The sequence below is a fragment of the Aquila chrysaetos genome, chromosome 2 (genome assembly GCF_900496995.4).
Source record: "Aquila chrysaetos chrysaetos chromosome 2, bAquChr1.4, whole genome shotgun sequence".
Lineage (NCBI taxonomy): Eukaryota > Metazoa > Chordata > Aves > Accipitriformes > Accipitridae > Aquila > Aquila chrysaetos.
The window spans coordinates 49,669,571-49,687,741 of NC_044005.1; the positions used below are offsets into that span (position 1 = coordinate 49,669,571).

Sequence of the window (18,171 nt, forward strand, 5' to 3'; positions counted from 1 at the left end):
CAGCTAAGAGAATATCTTTTTCAAATAACACAAGGAAGAATAGGAGTAGCCAAAGGTAGTATCACACATTCAGATACAAAAAAGACAATATTCTAAAAATGCAATTTTCTTGATTAGGATATTAGCAACCCTTAAAAAGCCAATGAAAGTCAGGAATGCAAAAATTCATTAATACTGTTTCCCATATTTACAAGAATGGAACTATGCTGTCAGCAGAAGACCCTAATGTGCTCACAGGGGGTTACTCCATGCTGACATTTATAGTCTCAAAGGGCTCTTTTTAGATAGGCCAGAACAATCAAGGATGCTTGGGTCTTTGTACTCAAGGTATATTCTTTTCAGTTTCACTGTGTGTAAATTTAACTAATGAAGAAAAACCAAACATTAGTTATGAAATCAGATTCTTATGAGATGCTTTCAAGAATAATGTGGAAACTCCTGGTGAAAATATCCTTGCAATCCCAACTAGAGAGCTAGTACAAATTCATGAACAAGTGAAAACCACCTTATATAAATATGGTACCCTGTGAAATCAGTGGGATCCAATTAGCTATATCTGTGTCTTCTGTTTCCAATGTTACGGCAGTCAAAAATCTATCAGATGGTGATGTTTTTCAAGGAATTTTTTTAAAGAGCTCCGATATATTTACACACACAACTGAATAGGCTTGGTTATTTGTGTATACAACTAGCTATCTCCATATCTAATTAAGCAGGACTGCAAATTCTGACATTAGTGAGCATTAACGTGTAGATCAACACCATTATCGGGCCAAATTCAGAAAGGTAATCTGAAAATGGTTAGATTTTGCTTGACAGTAATCACAAATATATCCCCACAGTAAATATATGAACTCATACATAAAAGTGAAAATTTCTGAAGCCTTTTAGCAGATAGTCTTATTAAGCTATCACAGTTGCATTTTTTAAAAACATTTAAAGCCAAATGACTATTTTTCAAATGCAAAATTAAGAAACTAAGAATGTGATATTTCATGAAGTATTTTGCACTGTTCTGATGCTAAAATGCCTTGTGCTTTAAGTGGAATTTTTGCAGGTCATTAGTTTATAATGCAAACCAGCACCTTTGGGTATTTTTAAAGGAAAATGAAGGTGGGAGGAAAACAAGCTGAGCTGTTTTGTTTATAGCAGCATAGGAAACTGCATTTCTAAGCATTTGATTCAGCTAAAGCTCTACCTTTTATACAGTTTTAGTGGCAGATGCTATAGTGACAATGAAAGTGACTGAAATACATGCTGAGGCTCTTTGCAAGTAGCATCATGATATGCAGCATGCTTCTAAGATAGGAGCTATCCCCAGTGTATCAATCATACATAAAGAAGTCCAGAACCTAATTTTCAATCCTCTTATCTCATCCCCTAGTGTCTCCTTCCTCTTCTATTTTTTACTGGGAGAAGAGACAGAAGGTTGCCACAAGATTATTTCTATGGCAGCTTCGACTCTCCCACTGGTTTTCTGCCCAGTGCCTGTGACTGATACTTAGTTCTGCCTGAAGGACAAGGACAGGACAGACTTCTGAATGCCAATCAATGGAGCATGCCACATGCTGTAATTGAAAAATACACAGCTTCTGCAATAATATGAGGACATCATTTTTAGTGCAAAACTGTGGTAAAGAGAATTGTGAGTAATATGTACCTCGCATTTATTTTTATGGCACCTGACTTAACATGGCCAAAAGAAATGAACCTGAGCTACAGAATTTGGATCCACATCTGAACTGCCTGTAATTCAGCAATGCTCAGATCAAGGTTAAGCCCTACCTTTTACTTCATCTGCAGAGCATGAGACTTTTTCAGACTAATCATCCTAACCTGACGTCCTGAAATGCCTTCATCCAAGTTATCTGTTAGCTCAGCGCACACGCCACATAGCGCAGCAAGCTAGTGTTAGTAAATCTGTGAAAGTATCCAAATTGCACACCCCAAATCTTAGGCCATCTCGTACCATTAAGTACTTTCCTTAGGCTCTTCTTCTTTTATGGAAACTCCTCTAGCAAAGCAATGCAGGACCTGCCTAGGAAAAGCCTATCCTTCCAAATAGTGCATGTTCCCCCACCTCCCTAAAGCGAGCAACACATGGTTAAGCACCTGTAGAGACCTACCTTAGCAGTCCGTGAACCAAGCTAAGGAAAGTTGTCCTTAGGGATCCCATTGCTGAGAGGAGAAACAAAAGCATCACAAGGATTTGCCTAAAGTCACAAAGCAAGAGAGTAGCAGAACAACACTAAATACTACTGCTTCTCTTTTTACCTCCCCTTCTGGCTGCAGTTTCTAATGGGACATTTGGGAAGCTACATACCTTTCAAAAGATAAGTGAATGTATTTAGAAACTCTTCATATGACTGCTCATGGCTATTAATAAATTGATCAAGGATGCTGTCATTTAACAGTTGTTGTCCCATGATCCACACCTTGACAGTCGAACAGGCATATCTGCTTTAGTAGGCTGCTTCTGCAATAGAAAGAAAAGAGCCCTATTTATCTGTGGGCAGAAAACAAATTAACTGAAAAGTCCCTAATTCACATAGACGAGCACTAGAATGTCCAATTTTTCTTCTCTCCTTCTGAAGTTCTGATCTTGTCAGTGGGACCTTACACAACATTTCCCCCAAAATTCAAGTGGACATAGTAATTTTAAGTACAAAGGGAGAGACTGTGATCAGCTATGCCTGAAATTTATGTCCTCAGGTAATACGGGCCACAGAAGTGACAACCTCTCTCGGTGGTGTTCATTCCCCCTCATTTTAAGTTGCTCAGTCTTACAACCCCTGCCTTGTTTGCAGAACCAGTGACACCACTCACTAGCATGTTAACAACCGGCACACCTGTACATTCAAAACTTGGACTGAATCCATCATTCTGCAGGTGCACTGTTTACTGTACCATCAAAGCCACTAAACCCAGATTTTGGAGGGCATGTTAAATCATGATGACATGTGTGTGTATGCTCAGACAGCACACAGGACGGGGAGGGTATGATGGAACTGGGCAGCCACGGACAAAGGCAAGGACCACTCTTCAGAAGGGAACAAATGCTGAGAGCTGAAGGAACCCCATAGAGCCTTTTCTGGACTTTAAAGCTCCACTCTTCGGTCACACAGCAACAGCTTTCCAGCCCATCTTCATCATTTTACCAGACTCTTAAGGGAAGTAATGGCCCTGAAACAGCTCTTGGTGAAGTATGCTGAAGTTAATCTTGCCCCTCACTTACAAAAGCTGTGTAAATGCATTTTAACAGCTGTGTGATGCTAAATAGCTAATAATATTGCTGATTTTTTATACACATAGGACAGACTACTAGAAGCAGAAAAACACAGATGAGGGTGTGGACACACATAACTGGCACATTGTCTCACATGGTGGCAACTTAACTAAAAAATGTAAATGATCAGTTTGCATACATAAATGTGATAAAGATGCAAGAATGCATTATACACTAAGTGCATGCTTGATTTTCATGTGTTCCTGTGTTTCTTCTCTTGATTTACCACAGCATTAAGAAGTGGCTTTGGGAATGAAAGCTTAATTTTTCTTAAATCAACTACACTAAGGAAAGGCTGCCAACCTGATTTTAAAGTTAAATAAGATTGAACAAGAATTGTTCAGAGCCCAGCAGGAAAATAAAGCATGATTTCTAATGTAAAACTCTAATTTTGTTGGATTGCCAGCTTGTAAAGAAGACTAATGTTCTGAAGATATAAAAACACATGCACACCCACATGACCTAAAGTTTAAGTTTTCTAATGTTTTACAAAAAACAAACCAGTATTAATCTCTCTGTGGACTGACCAAGCAGAATATAATTTACCAGACTCTCGGAGTGGTTTATGCAAATTACAGTGGCTTCAGAGGGAAGCAATGCCTTCTATTCCTCATTATTGTTCCGTTATTACAGTCATTATTTGAGGTAAATCTCATTATATGAAAGACTGCAGTGATTTGTAAGGCTAGTGTCAAAGAAAAAAAATATATGCATATATTTAATCAAGAAAATGGTAACAACAACCTTCTGTTTTTCTTTGGCATCTGGCGTCTAGGATCTCCAAGTCCTTTATAAACACTAATGAAATAAACTTCACGACAGTCCCATGAGGAAGAGCAAACAAATATTATTCCCAATAACAGATGAAAAAAATGAGTCACCAAGAGTTTAAATGACTTATAAACAAATCAGAGGAGGGCTGGCAGTAAAGCTTAGGTTACCTTACTCTAAAATGCTCTAGGAACCTAGAAAATTGATAACCAATTTGGAGGAATAGTTGTATCCTTAACCAAGCTGAATGGCAGCTTTCTCAGTGAATGCCATGTTCTACAGCCACCTGGCCATCAGCCTGAGATTAAGCATGCAGACCAGGTGTTACCAAAATGCTACAGCTCAATTCTTATTCTGCTGCGCAGCCTCTACTTCCTACAGAACTTGGGAAAGTTCACTTCAGATTTTAATATCCTCTGCTGGTTAAGCTGTAGAAGAGTAACAACAGTGCAACAAGACTTTGGATAAACACCAGGTTTTGACTCACTACAGTTAGCTGGGAAACGCAGTGCTGAATTCAACTTGAATGAAAGTTTTAGCTGAACTACAATTGCAAAATCCTGAACATCAGCCTCATGAAAAAGCAAGCACTGGATGCTGTTAGAATATAATCTAACATTTAGTACCTGAAATCTCCTGATGTATGGAGATTAGGAAGTTATCCCTAAAGGTTTTAAACATATATCTCACTAAGCCTACATATTTTCATCTAGCATGCACTTCAGTATGCATCCATTGGGAGAAGCATCATCAAAACAGTATTACTTAATAAAAAATAGCAGAGAAAATTCCCTGGATATTCCAAGCATGGGAAAAGATTACTTTCTCAAGACTAACAGCTTTTTTTACCAGAAATGGACCAAATTTTTAACCAAGTCAAAACGGTATATCCAGAGTAGCTCTCCTACAGCCAATATTGTTATTACAGGCATTAGTACATGAGATCTGCTATCAGCTATGTCAAAGGTATTCATCTTGGGTTAAGAAAATAAATAACTCATCATTCATAGGCCACATTTCCTTATGTTTTCTTCTGAAAAAAAGAAAAAAAACCGAAGAATATATTTTGGAATGTGAGTTTAGTAAATTATTCATATTTTAATAAATGTTAAATTGGAAAAGAGGGGAGAAAACCCTATTTGTTATTTTGGCATACATCCTCCATTGCTTTTTATATGAACTTCACAGTTTTGCTTCAAAAATCTAAAGCAAGAAATAAAATGCAAAATGGACTACAGAGCTGATAGTCCAACACAGACCTAATCTTCCCTTGCACAGCTGTTATTTATGCCTACAGAATCATCTCCTCATGGAGAGGAAAAACCAGCTAGGTCCTAATGAAAGCCTAGTTCTGTCAGAAGAACACCCATTCACTCAAACAATAGAGGGGAGAGACTGGCAGCTAGAACTACCTGTCCCTCCCTGTTTTTGATTATTATGAAGAACTGCAGGGTGCTATTGCACCACCCTAAATGAAAGCAAGCACAGAGGATGGTATTTGGAGAACACCTACTATCCCTGAAAGTGAACATATGGTTAGGATGGATGGTACAATAGCGGTGTTCAGAAAATTAATCTCAACCTATCAAGGTTTTTGTATTTTTCATTTTCATTCCTCTTTGGTTTCTGCTGCTTCCCACCTACTTTATTCCTGAGTCTCTCTTAAATGAACACCACACTGTGTCAGCTGCACAGAAGTTTTGTGATGTGCACAGCTGAAACCAGGCTGACCAGAAGACTCTCACCTTTGCTAAGGAGCTAACCAGTAGGTTCTACATAGGTAAAAGGCTTCAGCAATCACCCAATTCATAGCCTCAAGGCAAGGACTTCTTTGAACTGCCATGAAAAAAGAAAAAAAATGTACAATAATGGATTGGAATCACCCACAATTTATGAACCGGGTACAATCACACCTCTACAAATTACATGGCTGCATTGTTCTGCTAGAGAGTAACTACTAATGAAATCAAAAACTTATCTTCGTCCCAAAAGACATCAAAGTAACTTGGAGGTTTCAAGAAAAGTAAGGCAAGGATATCTGATCCTTTTTCTGTGCTGGCTCTGGGTAGTTTTAGAGTCAAATATCAGTAAGTGATGCATTCAAGCAGCAACTATACTTTCTTCTTTTTGCTTTTCACTCCTGCTCATCCATCCAAATTACTGTAATGAGGTTTCTTGAGGTGATCATTCATTAAGCCTTGCTGATCATCAGCAGATTGTAAAAAATCAGTTTTATTTCTCAAAATGCAGTCTTCTTCCCAGCAGTTTAAGCCAAAACAGAAATCTCTGCATTGAATCGCAGAGGCAGGTCAAGTGAGTATTAGCATGACTTCAATTACACAGTTATTAGTTCTACTAAACAATTAAAAATGTGGTGGAATATAGGCGTCCTGTTTTATGTTGCATTTTTGACTGCTTTATTATGTTTCTTTCAAATATAATATAGGCAATGAAAGAAAAATCAAGATTCTGAATTTTTAAATGGGAAGAGTAATAAGCTAATCCTCTCTACAAACTCTACAAACTAAAACCTTACATAATTTTATTTTTCTGGAAAAAGAAATATATCACTAGTATTTCTGGCATAAGTTAAAGTCAGGTTTCCACACCGTGAATTTGCTCTCCCAAAAGTAATTCTCAGTAAAAAAAGAATATTCAGAATTGTTTATTTACAGATCACTTATAGGTTCATGGAAAACATCACTAGATACACCTGTTCTTGAGATTTTATAACCTATGTCTGCAAAAATCAGACTGAACACAAATACACTATTTTCACATCTTATACTCTGCTTCCACGGGACAATCCCTGGTCTTTTTTCCCTATAGAGCTAGCACAGTAACTACACCTGTCACAACTAACTTTTTTCAAAGGGGTATTTAATACTTCAGATCTAACTAATCTCTCATTAAAGCAATCCTACTCTCTTACAACCCACAATACAGAACTAAGCAGCAAGCATTTCTGTAACACCTCTCATCCATAAAGGTTTTACACGTCAGTCTGCGCTAAAGACCTTGATTCTGGAGATTCTCTTGGCCTGGCTAGTTCAGCAACATAAAAGCTGTCACTAGTGATGGGGTGGGCTGGTAAAGGCAATGCAGAAATTATCTCTGTGGGTTGACCCCTCACGTAGTTAGGCAATACTGCAAGCATATAGCCAAGTCTTAAGTGTGCAGTAAGTTATCTAGGGACCAAGTACAGAACCAGAGCTGGTTACTGCCTCCTAAGGACGATGAGAAAGCACACTGTGATTCAGGACATTAGAGCCTCCTCTCCAACCTGTTCCAGGAGGCACGTAACAGCATGCTGTCTCACGAAAAACTGTAACATCCCAATCTGCCCTCTAGACAGCACTATTGTAGAAGTCACCCCATGTAATAGTGTATGTACCCATATATTTGTGTAAAGCTTGCTCAAGATAGCTGGTTAAATTACACACAAAATGAGTGACTTAGGTGCTTTATTGTTAGCAACTAAAGTAAACTCAATCTGAAGAACAGGGATTAGTACCTTTGGAGGAAAAGTATCTGATTATCACTCCTTGCTGTGTTACAACCGGTTTACCACATCAGTGAGTCAAGGATACTCTACAGGAGTATGGATTTGCTACAATATTATTACAGCAATAAAGAATGAGGTAACACCTTTGCAAAAGGAATAAGCCTGTGTCAGACAACTGCAGTCAGAATTAACTTAAGCCTATCTAAGTGCTGGCTGCTCCCAAAAAGGCCACCACCACCCTCTCTCCTTCTTCACCCCTTGGCTTTTCATTCCAGCCCATCTCTTGGCCAGACAAAATAAACTACCAATATAAAACCTGAAACTAGCCTGAGCAAATACGTATGTTCTGTTTTAAATATAAGTTTTCTGATCTGCCTTACAGCCGTACCATCATGAGTGCCTGCACAAGGGGACAGTGGCAACATGCAGCAGGAGCAAGGGAAGGATGCAGGATTGCCCCTTTTGGCAGCCTGTCATCACCGTTTATGCAACTGTGAAAGCACAGCCTCATCAGAAACACCACTCACAAATGGCCCAGAAAGCTGTGCTTCCTCCACACTAGCAAAAGCAGATGTTACCAGGGTACTCACACCCGCACTACCGCTAGAGCTGGAGCCTGGAGTACAGATCATCAGCCCCCATGGTGCAAAGAGGCATGCAAAGCTGGAACTCAAGCCTGCCCTTAATAAATGTTTGTTGTTAGCTTTGGACTGTCGTCACTACCTTAACAAACATCCACTTTGAAAGTGGGCCAAGTGAAAGGAGTGATTCTGGGAATTCCTGCTGCGAGAAAGACATAAAACGTTTTCAGTGGGGCAGCACAGGAAGGCTACCCACTTTCCAGAAGACAGTCAACTCTTCCCTTCTTGTCTAGACATCTGCAAAGGTACAAAGGCAAAAGAAAGCCCTCCCTGCTCTACCGTCTTGCCCTACTTTTCTCCCTCCTCCTCCTCCCCGCTACCCACCACCTGTGGGGAGGCAGAGCTCCTGCAGCAAACCCGACGGCAGCAAGCTCTGGCCACGAGCAGGTGCGGGTCAACTGAACTACGGAAACAAACTAAAAGAAAAAGTTTCAATTACAAAGGACGAAAACTTTCAGATGAGGTTCCTTGCAGCACCTCTCAATTCAATGGGATCTGCAACAGCTAATCCTGTTTAAATCAACAATGTTTGCCACTGCCCTCAGCAGGAGGCCTTAAGGGCACACACTTAATGTATCAGCAATTTGCGTGGATGGGAGCTGCATCTGCTTGTGTAAGTGCATTACTGAGCCTCAGAGCCGACCTTTGCGATGGTCAAAAACATGTGCCTCTCAGGCCCAGCTCGTACGAGCTTTTAAGGGGTACATCTAAGGGCTTTAATTGCAAGGAAGCACATTGATCCTGTTTGATTTCAGTGCTATTATGTCAGTCCTGTACATGATCAGAAGGTTTTTTTAATGAATTTCCAATGGCTTCAAGAAAGCTGCTCCCTTTAAAGACCACCTGGAGGCCTATGACAAGGGTAACGTTTCCTGTGCATCAAGCACTCCTCTAAAATGCAGTAGCCACTGTCCCCTGGAATGCGATCGTCCTGGATTTGATAGTCAAAGCCCAGCTGGATTCGATAGTCAAAGCCCAGCTGGATTCAACCAGCTATTTTAGATGAGGCCTCCGAATAAAGCCCTGTCCCTCACATATTAAATACTGTTTACTGATGGTTTTAGATGAGACAGAAAATTGAAGACTGTAGGATGCTGGACTCCCTGTGCCATTTTTTCACAGGTTTCAGCCCATGGGTCCTGGCTAAGTATCCAGGATATTTGCATTCTGGCTGGCTAACCCTACAGAAACGAGTAAGGCAGCCTTCCCTTTCTCTGCTGAGCTGGTCTGCATTCCTGCAACCCACGGGGAGCCAGCTACGTTCCAGCTCAGAGATGACTGTGTTTTACTGGCAGAAAATATGCCGAAAAGCCTGGAAATATCTCAATGAAATTTGGAATGATTTGGGATGAAGAAGATGTAAACCACATATTATTTTAAGTAATTAATTGTAGAAGAAGAAAATCAAGCGAAACAAAGCATTTCCATAACAGTGAGCAATCTGCTGAAAACATACTACCTATGTCAATGTTATTAAAATAGAAGTTGTGAAGGAAAATCTATTTATTCATTTTCGCATGGGTTCTCTGCCAAATAAATTCAGGATGCAAATCCTGGATGTTCTTGCTATGACCTGGACAGTTCTGAACATGATTTTCCTGCCTTATAGATACATTCTTCTGAAGCTACTTGCTACAGCTCCTCCAAAGCAGTTTGTCACTGACAGTTACAGAAGACCAGCTTGGACAGACCATGTCCTCATCCAAAACTGATACGCTGTTGCCAACAAACTTTAATTTCTCCATCTTCTCAGCCACAGTAATTGGAAAAAGAATTTCTAAAGATAAGGCATGTCAACTGGCAGAAGGAGAAAAAAATGAATGTAAAATATTAAATGAGACACAACTAGGGGGTTGGATTTTTCACTTAAACATTTGTATCTCTTTTGCCAGTAGATCTTTGATCACAGACGCAAACAAGGATCAGACTATGTCAAGCACTTGGATAAGAAGCTGTCAAATATCATCTAGGCACTACTGAAAACAGAAATAAATGTGATCTGAATGCCCTCTAAATTTAGGAGAAGTTAAGTTCTTCAGCATTCAACTCTGCAGTACAGACTACTTTTATCTTTGTTTCAGTAGAGAAGTAATAGGGCCATATGGATGCTACAGGGCTCAGTGCCTTAGAGCTGCTGTATTTCATATGAGAAACGTCACTGCAACCTATCTGCATTACAGTTACTCAACGTCTCAGGACAATTTTCACAAACATTCGGTATGTTTGCTTTGCTGTACTAATCAAATTCCATTTCAAGTTCTTTCTATTTCTATTCTCACAGCAGTTTCAAATGGGAGATGAGATATTTCTAAAACACTGTGCAGCAGATATTGTAACTCAGGAGTGGGTGAAGTATGGCTAAGAAAACAAAAGCAGGGAGCTATGAAGAGTGAATTGTTTTCCAGGTTTCTCTGTTTATTTTCTGTGCTATGCAAGTGGCGTATCCTCTGTGCCCCAGCACTGCTAGCTGTTGCAAGGATATGTTCCCAGAGGACTTCCCAGAGTCTAATTATTTTTTCTTGGAGAAAAGCACTGTGAAACTGATGAAAAATGCCACAGAAGGGTGCAAAGTTTTATTAGTCTTTTAAGGTCTAATCAGAAGGCCACTGGAGTAGAAAAAAGACATTCCTAATGACTTCAGTGGACTTTGAATTGGACTTTTCATCAGCCCTCACTCACTGGGTTGCACGAATTTGTCATTTCCTTTGCTGTTTCCATGTCACTACCTCCTTGCAGCAGAGCATTCCTGGGGAAAGCAGTAGTACACCAATCAGCAGGAGTTGCTTTCTTTTACTAGCTATTGAAATTATTTTTTCTTTGAACTCAAAAATTACTTTAGATTACATTTTTATATTACAATAGCACTGAAAAATTCCAAAAAAGATCATGAAGTTGACACATATGGCAGTGTAAAAAAATTAAACTATAAAGGAGCATATGCTGCAGACATTCACAATCTAACTAACAGACATCTACTGTCACTCTGCAAAGGGTTCTACGACTGCAAAGGGTTCTACTACTGCAAAGGGTTAAATCTTCTGGAGGCTGGTGGGTTTCTTGTTGTGCCATCTGAAGACAAGAGAGGAAAGAAAAAAAAAACAGTCACAGCCAGTTAGCCACAGTAGACCGAATTCTCAGGAGCACATCTGCAAATTAAGCAGATAGATTCCCCTCCATCAGGCTGTCTCTCCATGCCACAAGCCCCCTGTGCTGTCAGAGAAGATTCCTCAAAGTGTTCACATTTGAATCCCAATTACATAGAAAGATTTCGGAGGACGCAAAAAAACCCTATCAGCCAGGTATGTCTAACTTATTGTTTTGCCCAAAGCAAACTTGGTTGATACACTTAGCAAATGTTTTGAGAAATACTATATAAAGATTTCCTTCCTTAAGACTGTTTATGGAGGACTTCAAAGCTCTATGAGTGTCTGGATATGATTTTGATTGTGAAGAATTTGGCAACAGCACTTGCTTTTCAGGGGTATGCTTTTTCATTTTGCAAAGGAAGACCCTGCAGATCAGTCAGAGGAAAAAAAAACAATATACAATATTGCAAAATAAATTTAATTCTACTGTAGATATCTGTGTTCGTGCCAAGTTAAAAATAATTGCAAACTAATGACAGAATTTAATGATCAGCAATGAGCATTTACCAGCTTAGACTCCATGCTATCCTGCAATCCATTCTCTCAGTGTCCAATCGGTGCTGTTCAAATACCTTATCTTTGTGTAAATGAACAGTGCTTTGGGTTTGCTACAATTCATAAGATCAAATCGTTCATTATTTGGTACCATTCAAATTACTGTGAAATTATTATGAATTTGGTATTTTTTCATGTTGACAAATATTAATACAAAACGTCACACTAAACAACAGTACTGATTATTCATTGTTCTCCTGTTTAAAACGTTTTCGTTGCCTAATCGGGTAACAGGCACAGCACATATGTGAACGAACAATTACTACATAGGGTCAAAGAGAACAAAAAGTAGTAAACACAGTTTAGGAGTGACTCAGTGCCTAAACATAGTAATGTAGTGATATTTTATAAACCCTAGATTTACTAGGACCTAGGACACAGGACCTGTGGCAGACTTGTCGCCTTCCATAGCAGAATCTGGAAGACAAGAACAATATCCAAAGGCATATGAAACGTCACCTGATGTGTAGGTGCTTGAATCCTACCCCTCGTTTCTAAAACACATTCATCCTATACTTCTCAGTGAATGCTTAATACAGTTTCTGAAATAATACCCCACATACGAAATTGTAACTACGTTCATCTATTTCCAGACTAAGCACATTTTAAATTACATTGGCTAGTGCTTTTAAAAAGCACCTTCTCTCCTCATTTGATCCTTCTGTAAATAAATTTCCCAATGAATCTATCTAAATCTGAATTCCTTGTAATCTATTCTTGTCACACAAACAACTATTAACTGAAAAAAAACCAGCTCAAAATCATGTTTGGTTTTAAAACAAAATAGGGGAGAATACTTGTTTTCTTCTTTCTGTTAGCTTAGCTTCTAGCTCAGATCTCTACAGTTCGCTTCTCAAATACAGGGGTTATAAAGGTAATGCTGAGATTCTCACCTATTTGTATAATGCTTGGAGCTTCACCTTTTATAAAAATACCAAATATGATGAAGCATGACTGAAGTCACCATAACTGGTAATTGTTTATGTAACTCCACCCTTCTCTATTTATCCATCTTTACTTCTTGCAGTGTCTGTTCCCCTCTATCTTGTGCTCTACCACAACAAAGGCATTTGTCTGTTTCCCTCCACACTGCCACTAATGCTAATCCGACTCCACAGTGACATGGTTTTGAGCATACAGCCACAAAAAACCTTTAAATTTTCTGGTTATAAGGTTAGATTTCTACCTTTTGGGCTCCCTGAATCTGCTGAGGGTCAGATGAGCATTGGCCCAAAGGAATCAGTGGTGTTGGAGGTTAGAGGTGGAGGTCAGCAAAGATCAACCACACTGTATTAACACACCATAATTAGCATGAAACAATCTGGAAAGCCAAAGCAATTCCAGCAAGGGCCTAAGGAGCTACTTCTGTCAGAGAATCTAGGATAAATATTCTCTCCATTACTTACTGAACTGCTTGCTTATGTAAAGTTCAAGAAATATTAAGGGATGACAAGGAGGAAGTGTGTTTAAGTGTACTTATTTGACCAGGAAGTTCTGTGTGTCTATCAATCTCACTTTTAATCATTTTCATTGGTCTTTTCTCCACTCTGTATCTGCAACAGCCTCTTCAGATAGTATGCTTTTCAGAACGGAGTACTGCTCGATATTTGGGAAATAGTTTGTGACATTGTGGACACTAGCAATTGTCATATTTGGAGATTCTTGAAGTATATGTAAGAATAAGATGAATGCAAATTTTTCAATTAAATTGTTTGCCATTTTTAATACTCTTGTAGACTTCAAATATAAACAAGCAGTCAAATGTAGAACACTAGTGTTACAAAATATAGAACACTAACTTAAAAGATGTGCTCATGGCATCTTCAGTATGAAAGACATACTTTTCTAAAGATCTTGTATAAACAAAGTAGCTAAGTAACCACACAATATGAGAGACAAAGGAAATCTAACCCAGTAAATCCAACTTAGTGCAAGGTCTTCTAACAGCACCATTTTTGAATGGCTATAAGAAACAGGCAGCAGAGATTCCTGTTTAGCCTATCACCCAAAGGTAAATAACTTGGCCAATCTTTCTTCATGCAAGTAGTAAGAACAAAACCTCCTGTCTATACTGACATGCTCAGAACAGGGTTCACTAATTTAATTAACTCGTAACTGAACTTCACCTACAGTGCAGTACTTCTGAAAGGGAATCTAAATGTAGAAAAAACTACCACCTTCAGGGCAGAGGCTTTAGGACTGGCTACACAGTGAACAGAACTTGACCGTGATCTTTGGATGATTCCACAACATGCAAAAAGATAAGCCAGCTATTCCATGGATTATTTTTTAAATGGACTCAGTAGTGGCTATGCCTACTCTGTCTGTGTGCTCTGGCCTAAGCACATCTGACCAGGCTCACCTCCCTCTGAAAACATTTAATGGCAGATCCACATTTTAGCACAGCAGTTTGTGTACCAGTTGGTGGGCAGGCAGTACAGGAATGTGGTACAACAGTTCCTACTGTGCCTGAGAACATGTACTGATGGCAATTTAATGTAGTCAGTGTCATCAGTTCCTACGATTTTACAGTGACTGTCACTGTACACTATGCTGTTCTGGAGTCTCCAGGTTTTGCTGTCACTCAACTAGAAGATACCAATCCTTCCTTAAAAAAGAAACCCTCTGTGCCTTGTTTTTGTTGTTACAGCAAAATGAAAAGCAGGGGCAAGGAAAATAGGAATCCTAAAGATTTCAGAACAAGGAATTGTATTTTAAAACGCAGAGGTTTTTTTTTTTTTTTTTTTTCCAATACTGTATTTGAAAGCTAGTTCACACCTTTAAATTCTGTGGATTATGCAAAGGCTGGGGCAGAGACCTTGGGCATTTACTAAAAGGCACAACTCTGCTGTCACCGAAGGGCAGTGCCAATGAACCGGCCAGTTGTTTGCCCCTCCGGTGTCAGTGCTCTCCAAAGCTCGTTCAGTGTTACTATCCAGGCTGACCACATAAACTCTGTTAGATTTTTGAACAAACAGGCCAAAAAAGTAAAAGGTATCCCCTTGAAACCTACTCATGAAGGCATGAGCAAACAGCAAAGATCAGCAACTTGATCACACCATGAAAGCAGCCAGACTCCCAAGCCACCCCGAGCGGGCTGTTCAGCACAAGCGCGGGGGATTCGCCCCGGCCCGAACGGCTTCTGCCTCTGCCACTGCGGCGATACCTGCCCGGGTAGAACACAGCCGGCCGCCCCCCGCTCCCGCACGCCTTCAGCAAAGCTGGATCTTCTCCTTGTAAACCTGCGAAACCTTCCCCTGAAGCCTGCGGCCGGCCGCGCACGCACTTACTTCAGCTCACCGGCAGCACGGTCCCGGCCAGAGGCCGGGCCCGGCCGGCCTGCACGGCGGGGGAGCTCCCCCCCGCCCCACCAGCGGGGTGCCGGTCTCGGGCAGCCGGCGAGCCCCCCCCCCCCCGCCCCGGGCACACGGCCGGCAGGCACGGAGCGAGGCGCAGGCAGGCGGCCCGCCCGCCGGCAGGCCCTCGCCGGGGCCGGGACACCCGCGGCCCCGCTCCGCCGATGCCCTGGCGCCCGCTGAGGCGGCCCTGCGGCACCGGCCCGGCGCCGCCGAGGCGAGAAACGGGGCGATCTCTGTCATCCCTCCGCTCCCGGGCGTCCCGCGGCCGAATCCCACCGGCAGGAGAGCCGCCCGCTGCCGGCCCCGCGGCCCCACTCACCCGCCGCCTGCCCGCTAAACCCCTCCGGTCCCGCTCCCTCACGCCCGCGGACTTAGCCGAGCGGCGGCCGGGCCGTGCCGGGCCCAGGCCCCAAGCGGGAACTACCGGCCCCAGCAGGCCGCGGGGCCGCCGTTTCCATGGGAGCGTTGCCGCACACCCCAAGGTTGGGGTTCGAGGGGCTTAACGGGCCGCAGGCCGTACCGAATCCCGCCGAAGTGCTGCGCGGCTCTCGCTTGATTCTTGGCTCTCAAAGCGTGAAGCGCAGCTTTAATACGATTTCTTCCAGTGCTGTTGAACGACTCTCGCAGGGTCTAAGGCATGTTTCATGTGTTCCTTCTGTGGGTTTTTTTTTTTCCCTCAGGTATTGACCACGGTATGGCCCAGTCGCCAAACAAAATGTCGCTGCAGGTGGCATCGGCCATCAGTAATTCGTCCTTGCTTCAGCCAGGCTTCTCTCTCCTGAATTTTGAGGGGCATGTTTTCTTTTTTGGGCAGAAAGGATGGCCAAAGAGATCCTGTCCCACTGGTGTTTTCCTCCTCGATATAAAGCAGAATGAACTCAAAATGAAACCTGCCTTCTTCTCTAAAGACTCCTGTTACCTCCCCCCCCCTCCGCTACCCTGCTCTTTGCACGCTCAGAGGCAATGCGGAGTCTGATGAGTACCAGTATATCATCCATGGCGGGAAAACACCTAACAATGACCTTTCTGATAAGATTTATGTTATGAGTCTGGTCAGCAAAAATAGCAAGAAAACCACGTTGCAATGCGTTGAGAAAGACCTGGGTGGAGATGTCCCTGAAGCTAGATATGGGCATACAATTAACGTAGTTCATAGCCGGGGAAAAAGCATGAGCGTTATATTTGGAGGGAGAGCATATACTCCTCTTGCACAAAGAACCACTGAAAAATGGAACAGCGTAGTTGACTGTTTGCCATCTGTGTTTCTCGTTGATTTTGAGTTTGGATGCTGTACATCATACATACTTCCAGAGCTTCAAGACGGACTAGCTTTCCACGTTTCAGTTGCCAGAAATGATACAATCTACATTTTGGGAGGCCATTCGCTTCAAAATAACACGAGGTCCCCCAGCTTGTACAAGCTAAAAGTTGATCTCCCACTGGGCAGCCCAGCTGTGACCTGCACCATTTTGCCAGGGGGGATATCTGTGTCAAGTGCTATAGTGACTCAAACCAGTGATTCCGAATTTGTCCTTGTCGGGGGCTACGAGTCTGACAACCAGAAACGGTTGGTGTGTAACACCATAGTTCTGGAAGATAGTAAGATAGAGATTGTCGAAAGGGCGAGCCCGGACTGGACACCAGATATTAAACACTGCAGGATGTGGTTTGGCTGTGATATGGGTAGAGGGTCTGTATTGCTGGGCATTCCAGGAGCCAACAAACAGTTAATCTCAGATGCAAACTACTTCTACATTTTGAGATGCAAAGGAGCAGAAGAGGACCAGGAGGAAGAACTGACGGCACAAATTTCCAGTCAGACCTCGACCGAAGACCCTGGAGACTCCACTCCATTTGAAGATTCGGAAGAGTTTTGTTTTAGTGCTGAAGCCAATAGTTTTGATGTTGATGATACTGACACTTACAATGAAGATGATGAAGAAGATGAATCAGAAACAGGCTACTGGATCACCTGCTCTGCCAGTTGCAATATTGACATTAACACCTGGGTCCCTTTCTATTCAACAGAGCTCAACAAGCCTGCAATGATCCTGTGCTCCAGTGGGGCTGGCCACTGGGTCCACGCGCAATGTATGGATCTCTCAGAGAGCATGCTCCTACGTCTCTCAGAAGCAAATGTCAAGTACTTCTGCAACGAGCACGTTGACCTTAATAAAGGGCTACAAACGCCCAAAAAGGTGGTGCACCTGAAAAAGCAACCCATGAAACCATTGCGTAAAAAGACAACCATGAAGTTAACAACGCCAGCGAAAAAGTCCTTTCTTCGGAGGTTGTTTGAATAGATTTACACTGCTGATTTGTATTCACCTGGGAGGAAATGAAATCACGGTCAAAGACAGCTAGTAATGGTTGAAGCAGAATGGGTTATTGGAGCTCAAAGAGATCTTTTTACTTAATTGATTTCAGTTATCTCGATATTTCAGCTACTTTTCAAAGCTCATGAATTTATTTTGTCTTTTACGTGTATTTTTGTAATGCCCGGATAGGAACCCCATCATAGAGGGCACTGTGCAAATGCACAGCCAGATAGTGGTAACTGTGTGCCGTATTTTATGCTATAACTTACTCCCTGGTTATCCCCAGTGAGTTTAATGGAACTGCTGGTAGGATAAGACATTATCCCATGTACTCAGTGCTGTCCATAAAGAACTTTATATTACCCATTTTAATTTTTTATCTTAGTGAGTAGTTCTAGAAATATTTGGCCTGATTTATAGCTGCATTACTCCAATTTTATGTTGGTGTAATGAAATAAGATTAGACTAATTACTCTGGTTTTAAACTAAAGTGGTGGCTTAAGTCCCTTGTGTCAGAAATAATGAAATATTCAGACACTGAGGGTCAGTTTTCCTCAGGGACTTCCATTACGGAAAGCTTACATACAGAG

General features: G+C 41.6%; 2 protein-coding genes across 4 annotated transcripts in view; one reads left to right on the forward strand and one right to left on the reverse strand.

Moving 5' to 3' along the window:
* IFTAP (intraflagellar transport associated protein) overlaps nucleotides 1-15,718 on the reverse strand; it is a 67,267-nt gene extending 51,549 nt beyond the window's left edge. For 2 of the 3 annotated variants that reach the window (XM_029998242.2, XM_029998216.2), the window contains exons 1-2: nucleotides 15,583-15,713; nucleotides 2,324-2,476 (exon numbers count right to left, since the gene is read on the reverse strand). In XM_029998242.2, the coding sequence (XP_029854102.1) occupies nucleotides 2,324-2,426 (103 nt within the window). In that variant the 5' untranslated portion in view covers nucleotides 2,427-2,476; nucleotides 15,583-15,713. Of the gene's footprint in view, nucleotides 1-2,323; nucleotides 2,477-15,582 lie in introns of all 3 variants that reach the window. The other variant, XM_029998252.1, reaches the window with a different exon arrangement.
* Nucleotides 15,719-15,957: 239 nt separating this feature from the next.
* On the forward strand, nucleotides 15,958-17,982 carry RAG2 (recombination activating 2). Its single transcript, XM_029999376.1, is given in 2 exon segments — nucleotides 15,958-16,185; nucleotides 16,187-17,982. Coding segments are annotated over 2 exon segments (1,608 nt in total). The 3' UTR covers nucleotides 17,567-17,982.
* Nucleotides 17,983-18,171: the final 189 nt, after the last annotated feature.